The sequence below is a fragment of the Cherax quadricarinatus genome, unplaced genomic scaffold (assembly GCF_038502225.1).
Source record: "Cherax quadricarinatus isolate ZL_2023a unplaced genomic scaffold, ASM3850222v1 Contig23, whole genome shotgun sequence".
Lineage (NCBI taxonomy): Eukaryota > Metazoa > Arthropoda > Malacostraca > Decapoda > Parastacidae > Cherax > Cherax quadricarinatus.
The window spans coordinates 18,553-30,000 of record NW_027195049.1 but is presented as its reverse complement, the minus strand read 5'-3'; the positions used below and the strand labels follow the sequence as shown (position 1 = coordinate 30,000).

Genomic DNA, 11,448 nt, shown 5'->3' with positions numbered 1-11,448 from the left:
TCTGCAAGTACAAGGTCGGTAAGTACCCCTCTAGAACTGCAGGCAGGACACTCCCCATCTGCAAGTACAAGGTCGGTAAGTACCCCTCAAGAACTATTCTCGTAAGCTTGTTAAATATCTGACATTTCTTCTAGAGAACAGAGTACCGAGTCTGCACTAGCCACACTACTTAATTTTGAAGCTAATTCTAAATTATAGAAAGTTAGGTTATAATAATTAAATAATTAAAACGTGAAGGTTGCTCAGGTACTAAATAATAATAATAATAATAATAATAATAATAATAATAATAATAATAATAATAATAATAATAATAATAATAATCTATATTCCTACCAGTACATGATACAACTTATACAGACCATAGCTCACACCAGTGACACTACTGTGCAGAAAGCCCCTTGATATGCAGAGCTTTTCTCCCATATTAGGTCAGTTTTGTCCCAGGATGCGACCCACACCAGTCCACTAACACCCAGGTACCTATTTTACTGATGGGGATCATAGACAAGTGGTGTAAGGAAACACGCCCAATGTTTCTATCCTCGGCGGGAATCGAACCCGGACCCTCGCCGTGTGAAGCGAGAGCTTTAGCTACCAGGCATCATTGAGGGCAGCGAAGATGGAGATACGGCGATTGACCGAGGAAAACAAGAGGATTCGTAGTAGTCCTCCTGTTTCGAGTCCTCAGGTCAAGAAGGGATCGTGGTCAGTGGTTGGACAGCAGGGGACGACGAAGTTGACGATCAAGAAGACGAATGGAAAGCCAGAAACGATGAAGAAGAAAGAAACTGCTGTGGAAACTCCCGTGGAAACCTCCAACGCATTCTCGGTGCTACCCGACGAATGTGAGTCTACTACTGGGATCGTCACGACGAACGACAACAAGGAAGGTAAGAATATTGTTGTTGTTGGGGATAGCCAGGTTAGATACATGGATAGGGCATTCTGCTTGAAGGACAGGAGTAGGAGACAGAGGGTTTGCTTTCCTGGGGCTGGGATGGAGGACATTGTTAGCCGGCTTGACAACATCATGAACGGTAATGGGATCAATCCTATTATTTGCCTCAGTGCTGGAGGCAATGATGTAGGCAAGCGTAGAAGTGAGGATTTAGTTAGAAAGTTCAGGACAGCTATAGACATGATTAGGAAGAAGGGGGGGCGCCCTGTTATATGTGGCATTTTGCCAAGAAGAGATGTTGGTAATGAATGGTTGTCCAGAGCAATTGGTATTAATTGTTGGCTGGATAAACACTGTAAGGATAATGCAGTACCATTCATTGACAACTGGGACAACTTCTATGGCCGAAATGACATGTATGCCAGGGATGGGGTTCACTTATCCAGGGCAGGTGTGGGTTTTCTTGCTAACTCAGTTGAGGGGGTTGTTAGGACTTTAAACTAGGATTAGTTAGAGGTATGGGTTTAGAAATGATTAATAATGAATATGGATATATTGACTTATGCTCTGATATTAAGAATCTTAATAGTAACTGTCATGGAGTAACTCTGGGTAATGATAATTTCAGAAATTGTGTAAAAACAAAGATGAATAGGAAAAATGTGCAGAAGAAAAAACATATGATGGTATTTTATGCTAACAGTCGAAGTGCAAGAAATAAAATTAATGAACTACGTTTGGTAGCATGTGCTGGGAACTTTGATATCATTGCATTAACTGAAACGTGGTATGATTTAAAGAGTCGGGATATGACTGCTGAGTGTAATATTCAGGGATTTAAGTTATTCAATGTGGATAGATGTAATGGGAAGGGGGGAGGAGTTGCATTGTATGTTCGAGAAAATATTAATTGTTGCATAAAAACAGGTATAAAAATAGATGGAGCAGTAACAGAGTCTGTTTGGGTAGAGTTCGTGGAGGGTCAAGAAAAACTAATTCTAGGTGTAATATACCGACCTCCAGGCTTGGATCACGATAGAGGGAGACTTCTTTGGGACGAAATTGTTAGGGCTTCTGGACACAGTAACGTAGTCATAGTAGGGGATTTTAACTTTAGACATATGTGTCTTACCTAACAGAACCAGAAATAATGGATATAAGTTGGATAAATTTAGATTTAGAAAGGACATAGGTAAGTACTGGTTTTCTAACAGAGTTGTAGATGCGTGGAACAGTCTTCCCAGTGGAGTGATAGAGGCTAGGACCTTGTGTAGCTTTAAGAAGAGACTGGACAAATATATGAGTGGGAGGGGCTGGGTTTGATTGGTGTCAAGGGGTACGGGAGTTATTTCTTGGGTGGCTTTAGGTAGAGATCGTTTTGATAAGGACCTGCCTCGTATGGGCCAGTAGGCCTTCTGCAGTGTTCCTACATTCTTATGTTCTTAATTATAATCAATATGATTTCATACTCTTGTGAAAGCGAGTTAAATAGGAGTTTAATTCACATTGGACATATGTATTGATAAGTATATAAAAATTATCCCTATCAAAATAATCCACCGGGAATTTATAAATTCCCGTAATACAGATGGCAAAACCTAATAGGGTTGTACACCATAAATATGTCTTTGCCAGATATAACGCAATATATCCATCAATAAGTTGCAGGTAATTCTCAATGGTAGGGATGACATTGAGACCATTAACACCTGAAGAGTGTTCCCATGTAAGGGGATGCCAGAGAGTGAACCGCTTGGTAGCCAGTGGGTCAACCAACTGACTCTAGTCTCCCACAGTGATCAGAGGTCAGGTCAGGTCACATGATCAGCGAGAAGCTGGCAAGTCAATAAAGGGTTGAACCAACTCTAACTACCAGTACACCGGTACCTGAAATACACACAATATCCTAACCAAAATATACAATAAATACAATATTCACAATAGAGGTGTCAGAGATTGTGTTTATGTTCCAATTGTCAGGTTATAGTATAATCTGGTGATATTTACGATATAATATTGGGTAGAACCACTGTAACTGAATCTACTCAAAGATGCAAGAGTATTCACTGCCTCATTATCACAAAATATGGAGAGTTAAACCCACAGGAACCATATAACACCTGTCGTAGGAGGTAGTGATAGTCTACCCACTTAAAGGAAGATCACTTATATGACCCTTGTGGGTTTAGCGCTCAGCTTTGTAATATAGTAATAATGGGAGAGAAGATCCAGTCCCTTGCATCAAGAGCTCTCCTCAAGGGCATCAATGAATGCCCCTTGAGGACTCCTTCCTTGACCCAACCAAAACACTGGACAAAACACACTACTGACATACACCAACCTGCAGAGCCTTTAATGTGCTCTGTTCCAGCTCTATTACATCGTAGAGCTTTAGTGCTAAACCTTCCCAGCTTCATAAGAGGCTCTCTCTATATATATATCTTGCTGCTAGTCATATATGCTAGTATATTCTTTAAAGATATAATTATTATATAGGAGCCTGTCAGTCATGATATTAATTGAGAGTCTGTGGGATGAGTGTGGTGCGAGTGTAGAGTGGTGTGGTGCGAGTGTAGAGTGGTGTGGTGCGAGTGTAGAGTGGTGTGGGTGAGTGTAGAGTGGTGTAGGTGAGTGTAGAGTGGTGTGGTGCGAGTGTAGAGTGGTGTAGGTGAGTGTAGAGTGGTGTAGGTGAGTGTAGAGTGGTGTGGATGAGTGTAGAGTGGTGTGGGTGAGTGTAGAGTGGTGTGGGTGAGTGTAGAGTGGTGTGGATGAGTGGTGAAGGTGCTGTTCTCTAGTATACATCAGCTACGGAAGCCAGGCGCTGGTTTGTCAGGCATTAGTGGGCCGCGTGCTAGTTTGTCAGGCGTTAATTTTCCAGGCGTTAGTACTCCAGGCATTAGTGAGCCAGACACTAGTGAGCCAGACACTAGTGAGCCAGACACTACTGAGCCAGACACTAGTGAGCCAGACACTAGTGAGCCAGACGCTAGTGAGCCAGACGCTACTGAGCCAGACGCTAGTGAGCCAGACGCTACTGAGCCAGACGCTAGTGAGCCAGACGCTACTGAGCCAGACGCTAGTGGATGCCACCTTCGACAGTGTTAGGAAGCGCCCCCTCACCTTGCACAATTTCTGTAAAGAAACAGAACAATACAGAATTAGAATCTTATAAATGTTGGTTAATATTGTTAGAATACAGAGGATCGAGCCTTCATACCTTATGCTGAATCCAACTTGTTCTGTGGACTACCCAGTTTAAAAATCCTCCGGCAGTATTGTGTGACTGTTGATTTCTGGGTGAATGCTGAGAGAGGAATATGGTGGATTTAGTTGTGGAGTTTGACTTAATGTAAGAGAGTTCTGGGTGTTCTCTGACTGTTAGACTCATGTAAGAGAGTTCTGGGTGTTCTCTGACTGTTAGACTCATGTAAGAGAGTTCTGAGTGTTCTCTGACTGTTAGACTCATGTAAGAGAGTTCTGAGTGTTCTCTGACTGTTAGACTCATGTAAGAGAGTTCTGAGTGTTCTCTGACTGTTAGACTCATATAAGAGAGTTCTGAGTGTTCTCTGACTGTTAGACTCATGTAAGAGAGTTCTGGGTGTTCTCTGACTGTTAGACTCATATAAGAGAGTTCTGAGTGTTCTCTGACTGTTAGACTCATGTAAGAGAGTTCTGAGTGTTCTCTGACTGTTAGACTCATGTAAGAGAGTTCTGAGTGTTCTCTGACTGTTAGACTCATGTAAGAGAGTTCTGAGTGTTCTCTGACTGTTAGACTCATGCAAGAGAGTTCTGAGTGTTCTCTGACTATTAGACTTATGTAAGACAGTCCTTAGTGTCCTTTAGCTGTCAGACTCATGCAAGAGAATTCTTAGTGTCCTTTAACTGTTAGCTTCATGTAAGACAGTATTTAGTGTCTCAGGAAATCGTAATGACACGATTGCAAACAAACCATACCACGGGTTCAAACCCCACCCGTGATATGGGTTGGTTAGTCCTTAGTGTCCTCTACCTGTCAGACTCATATAATAGAGTCTTCAGTGTCCTCAAACTCTAGCGTTGAAACCCGCGGAAGATACTACCAGCATCTCTACAACGACGACACCTTTCGCTGACAGACTGACACCCATGACAGAACTCCACCCTAACAAATATTTTAACATAGCCTCTAATATAACTAACATTACCCAGGTGGAAATAAGTCACTGACTTTTTTTGGGGTTATCCCAGGTTCTCTACACATATGCTGCTATGTATGGTAATCTGTGTAACTATCTTTACGTATATTGTCTGTGAAGCTCATTGTATTCTTAGCATTATTAATGCTGCTGTGTTAAAATGTAAATGAATAACTTATCTACGAGATAATCATCGAAAACGAGCGTGTATTGAAAAAAAAATCGAGAAAACGGCTTTTTTGTTTCAGTTTCATATTGTATTACGAATGTATATGAGAGTTAGCCCTGTACAACACTACGTTTTCTCTAATATAATTTCCCTGAATTCAAGTTTATTCTCTATAAGGGTTACAGTGTGGGGTTTACAGGTTTTGGTTATTGTGTGGTTTACATGTAATAAAATACTAATTACAGAGGGGGCCACTGGGACACCTAGCATGGCTAGGCATTTCGGGCAGACTTAGATTAATTCTTAACATTAAATCCTTTCTTTTTTTTTTTTTTTATTCGCCGGTATTCTCCCGGCCCGGGTCTTTTCCAAGTAGTGGTGACCCGGCCTTGGCTCCCTATCTGGGGAGTGTCTCGAGACTTAAGTCTCCCATGGGAGGAGGTACAAGTACCCCCTCATTTTTGGGACCAACTGTCCCCAGGCCTAGCCACATCCCCCGCCCTCACGGGGCTCGTAGGGAGAAGCTAGGCCTCTGGTTTACCATCTACCCCGCCCTAAAAGGGCTCGTGGGGATGGCAGTCTTATGAGCTGCAGATGGTAGCAAGCTCAGGCTATTTATGATTAAATCCTTACAGATTATGGTATTAAGGCTAAGTGACTACATCATAATTTGTGAGTTTAGCAATGTGAATGCTTTTGTTCTGGCACAATACGAGATGTCTATATTGGAGTATCATAGGCAAACTTATGACTAGTTAGGATTCATTATTTTAAGATTAAGATTAGTATTTCTGGGTTTATAGTCAGTGTGTGAGTGAGTGTAATTGTGAACCACCAGGTTGTTATCATGTAGTTAGGTGTCGGGGTGGATCAGGAAGATGTTTTCTAACTGTAGTTTTGAAAGTTATGAATGTATCTGCAGTTCTAGAGCAGAAAGATAACACAGGATGATCAGCAGTGATCCACACAGACACAAACTCAGGAGATTAATTAATGTGTAAATTTCGACCCTTCTGGTATGCCAGAAGGGGTCGAAATGGGTGTTTTAAAATGATGGACCCAGTTTCACCTACAAGAAGACTTCAACTCGAGTCCATCATTTTGAAACACTACACACATCAATTAGTCCCCCGACTTTCTGTCTCCATATTAGTTATACCTTAGTTATCCATAAATGAAAATAACATTCCTTCCAAACAATATAACAAATATGGCAGTAAAGAAGAAATATAATACGTAACTACAGGCTTTTCGACAGTAAAGACCTTATTCGATGGATAACAATTATCTGGGCAAAATTCTAATAAGAATTAAATTTTAACCTCGCAAGCAGACCAAATAAAGCCCAGATGTTATTCTCTGTTATTCAAGGCAGTTATAGATAATTATACAACTTACTAAAGTAATAATCGCTTATAATTTTTGATAACAAGGTACAGTGCTTGCTGTATTCACTAACAAGATGCTTGGTCACTGCCCTTTGGTATTGCAAGCAGCCTTGGGCACTGTTGGGTAGCTGGTATCATGGGAGTGGTGGTCTACCCTGGGGATGAATCTCAGGGGGAGGGATACCCAGGGAGAGGAATACCCAGAGTAAACCACAGACTTGATTCTTTGATACGCAAGGCACGCACCTAGCTGTAGGGAGGTTCATCCCTCCCTGCCATCCTCTTCCCTGCCATCCTCGCTCTTCTTCCCTGTCATCCTCCCTCTTCTTCCCTGCCATCCTTCCTCTTCTTCCCTGCCATCTTCGCTCTTCTTCCCTGTCATCCTCCCTCTTCTTCCCTGCCATCCTTCCTCTTCTTCCCTGCCATCCTCGCTCTTCTTCTCTGTCATCCTCCCTCTTCTTCCCTGCCATCATTCCTCTTCTTCCCTGCCATTTTCGCTCTTCTTCCCTGCCATCCTCCCTCTTCTTCCCTGCCATCCTTCCTCTTCTTCCTTGCCATCCTCGCTCTTCTTCCCTGTCATCCTCCCTCTTCTTCCCTGCCATCCTTCCTCTTCTTCCATGCCATCCTCCCTCTTCTTCCCTGCCATCCTTCCTCTTCTTCCCTGCTATCTTCGCTCTTCTTCCCTGCCATCCTCCCTCTTCTTCCCTGCCATCCTTCCTCTTCTTCCCTGCCATCCTCGCTCTTCTTCCCTGCCATCCTCCCTCTTCTTCCCTGCCATCCTTCCTCTTCTTCCTTGCCATCCTCGCTCTTCTTCCCTGCCATCCTCCCTCTTCTTCCCTGCCATCCTTCCTCTTCTTCCATGCCATCCTCCCTCTTCTTCCCTGCCATCCTTCCTCTTCTTCCCTGCCATCCTCGCTCTTCTTCCCTGCCATCCTCGCTCTTCTTCCCTGCCATCCTCCCTCTTCTTCCCTGCCATCCTTCCTCTTCTTCCTTGCCATCCTCGCTCTTCTTCCCTGCCATCCTCCCTCTTCTTCCCTGCCATCCTCCCTCTTCTTCCCTGCCATCCTCCCTCTTCTTCCCTGCCATCCTCCCTCTTCTTCCCTGCCATCCTCCCTCTTCTTCCCTGCCATCCTCCCTCTTCTTCCCTGCCATCCTCCCTCTTCTTCCCTGCCATCCTCCCTCTTCTTCCCTGCCATCCTCCCTCTTCTTCCCTGCCATCCTCCCTCTTCTTCCCTGCCATCCTCCCTCTTCTTCCCTGCCATCCTCCCTCTTCTTCCCTGCCATCCTCGCTCTTCTTTCATTCCTGAGAGGAATTACCAACACACACCGGCCGGGTAGAAACACTGGGTATGTTTCCTTACACCTGCTGTCACGGTTCACCTAGCAGTAAGTAGGTACCTGGGTGTTAGTCACCTTATGCCTGCTATCATCGTTAACCTAACAGTAAGTAGGTACCTGGGTGTTAGTTGACTGGCGTGAGTGACATCCTGGGGGACAAGATTGAAGGACCACAAAGGAAATAAGACAGTCCTCAATGATGCTCTGACTTGGGTTATCCGGGTGGATAATCCTCCAGGTTAAAAATCTAAAAAAAAACAAACTTATCTACAAGAGGGAAATTGATAAGTACCTTAAGTCAGTTCCTGATCAAACGGGCTGTTGTCCATATGATAGAATGCTTGCAACTAACGCCAACAGCCAGATTAATCAAACACCCAGGCATGGTCTAGGACTGGAAATTGTTGACTACGGTCCCCGAAATAGACTACAGTATACGATAGGTCATAATAAAAAGATACAACAATAACCTGCAGCGTGTGTATGATGTCATTTTACTTACCAACAGTGTTTGTTTACATCTTAGTGAGCTGACGCAGCCCTTATAAACCAACAACAGTATTTGTTTACATCTTAGTGAGCTGACGCAGCCCTTATAAACCAACAACAGTATTTGTTTACATCTTAGTGAGCTGACACAGCCCTTATAAACCAACAACAGTATTTGTTTACATCTTAGTGAGCTGACACAGCCCTTGTAAACCAACAACAGTATTTGTTTACATCTTAGTGAGCTGACGCAGCCCTTATAAACCAACAACAGTATTTGTTTACATCTTAGTGAGCTGACGCAGCCCTTATAAACCTACAACAATAAAGTTTATTTAGGTACAATTTTAAGATAGGATAAGAGCTAAGTTGATGAGTTAAGACACATATGCAACAGTTGTCTAAGCAAAATGTTTCAACAAAGATACCCAACTGTTGCACATGTGTCTTACTCATCAACAATTTTACACGATTTTTTAATGGTTAAAATTATCTTACAGAGCAACACATGTGTAAATTACACAAACAACCCACAGTAGTTTTGGGAATAGAGTAGTTGATGAGTGGAATAATCTGCCTAATAGTCTAAGAAGCAGAAACCTTAAAGAGCTTTAAAAATAGGTTGGACAAATACAAGATTAGGACCTACTTCTCATGAGGCCTCGAAGCAAACTAGTTTGGTGCGAATAGCTTGTTTAATGAACACTTGTCAATGGTCAATAATAATCCACATGGAAAAAGAAATTCAAAAGATTAATTGATCTGTATAATTCTAAGTTTCTTTGGTAACTTTGATAATAGGTTTCACAGTTATGTGGTGATAATGGTTGTATTTGAGAAGAACCTACCGAGTATGGGCAACAAGGCACCTCCCGTCCCTATGTCGCACCTCAAATAGGGAAGAAGCTTACGATGAGAGAGTTTATATACAGGCGAGGGAGACAGGACGAGACCAAGAGAGAAAAAGTAATGGTAGTAGTAGTAAAGGACCTCAATGGAAATAAGTCACTCTGAGTTTTTTGGGTTATCTTAGGTTCTCTACACATATGTTGCTATATATGATAATCTGTGTAACTTTGTGTACACATGAATAAACTTGCTTACTAGTAGAAAGTAGGGAGAGTAGTTTAGTGCCACAAGAGAGGAAGGGAAGTAAAGGGAAGCAATAGTAATGGTAGTAGTAGCAGAAATGAAATGGTAGTCATAGTAGTAGAAATGAAAAGGTGGTCATAGTAGAAGTAGGGACAGTCTAAGGACAAGAACAAGGAGCACTGCAGGAGAGCTGAGGTCCCATAAGGGGAAGGACCAAAAATACAGGGTGGGAAAAAACTGAAGGACAGAACAAACTTAGGCAAAAGAAGGGAAAACATAGAAAGAAAGAAAGGATTGGAGAAGCGGTAGGGAAAGGAGAATAAAAAGGAACTAGGGGTACATCTGACCTAACATAAATTTTTGTTTCTCTTTCTATTTGCAAAGGAAATTTCTCTTCCTTTTTCATCGCCCAGCTGTGAACAGTATCTCTTCTTCTCACACAGGACAGGAGGGCTCTATACGGTACTAGCTGTCTGTTACCCTATACTTACCAACAACAACGAGATACGGTACTTGCTGTCAGTGTCCCTATACTCCCCAACAACAACAATAAAATACGGTACTGGTTGTCAGTGGCCCTATACTCTCCAACAACAATGAGATATGGTACTAGCTATCAGTGGCCTTATACTTCCCAACAACAAGATAAGGTGCTAGTTGTCAGTGACCCTATACTCCCCAACAAGAACAAGATACGGTACTAGCTGCCAGTGGTCCTATACTCTCCAACAACAACAAGATACGATACTAGCTTCCAGTGGCCCTATACTCCCCAACAACAACATACGGTAGTAGCTTCCAGTGACCCTATACTCAACAACAACAACAAGATACGGTAGTAGCTTCCAGTGACCCTATACTCCCCAACAACAAGATACGGTAGTAGCTTCCAGTGACCCTATACTCCTCAACAACAACAACAACAAGATACGGTACTTGCTTCCAGTGACCCTATACTCCTCAACAACAACAAGATACGGTACTTGCTTCCAGTGACCCTATACTCCTCAACAACAACAAGATACGGTACTTGCTTCCAGTGACCCTATACTCCTCAACAACAACAACAAAAAGATACGGTACTTGCTTCCAGTGACCCTATACTCCTCAACAACAACAACATACGGTAGTAGCTTCCAGTGACCCTATACTCCTCAACAACAACAACAAGATACGGTAGTAGCTTCCAGTGACCCTATACTCCCCAACAACAACAACAAGATACGGTAGTAGCTTCCAGTGACCCTATACTCCTCAACAACAACAACAAGATACGGTAGTAGCTTCCAGTGACCCTATACTCCCCAACAACAACAACAAGATACGGTAGTAGCTTCCAGTGACCCTATACTCCTCAACAACAACAAGATACGGTACTTGCTTCCAGTGACCCTATACTCCTCAACAACAACAACAAGATACGGTAGTAGCTTCCAGTGACCCTATACTCCCCAACAACAACAACAAGATACGGTAGTAGCTTCCAGTGACCCTATACTCCTCAACAACAACAACAAGATACGGTAGTAGCTTCCAGTGACCCTATACTCCCCAACAACAACAACAAGATACGGTAGTAGCTTCCAGTGACCCTATACTCCTCAACAACAACAAGATACGGTACTTGCTTCCAGTGACCCTATACTCCTCAACAACAACAACAAGATACGGTACTTGCTTCCAGTGACCCTATACTCCTCAACAGCAGCAACAAGATACGGTACTTGCTTCCAGTGACCCTATACTCCTCAACAACAACAACAACAAGATACGGTACTTGCTTCCAGTGACCCTATACTCCTCAACAACAACAACAAGATACGGTACTTGCTTCCAGTGACCCTATACTCCTCAACAACAACAACAACAACAAGATACGGTACTTGCTTCCAGTGA

General features: G+C 42.9%; 1 protein-coding gene across 1 annotated transcript in view; it reads right to left on the bottom strand.

Moving 5' to 3' along the window:
• The window catches only part of LOC128704543 (uncharacterized), a 15,318-nt gene extending 10,639 nt beyond the window's left edge, over window positions 1–4,679 (bottom strand). The window contains exons 1-3 of the mRNA XM_070079820.1: window positions 4,136–4,679; window positions 4,022–4,033; window position 1 (exon numbers count right to left, since the gene is read on the bottom strand). The exon at window position 1 is cut by the window's left edge and continues 74 nt beyond it. Coding sequence (XP_069935921.1) covers window position 1; window positions 4,022–4,033; window positions 4,136–4,679 — 557 coding nt within the window. The remainder of the gene's footprint in view (window positions 2–4,021; window positions 4,034–4,135) is intronic.
• Window positions 4,680–11,448: the final 6,769 nt, after the last annotated feature.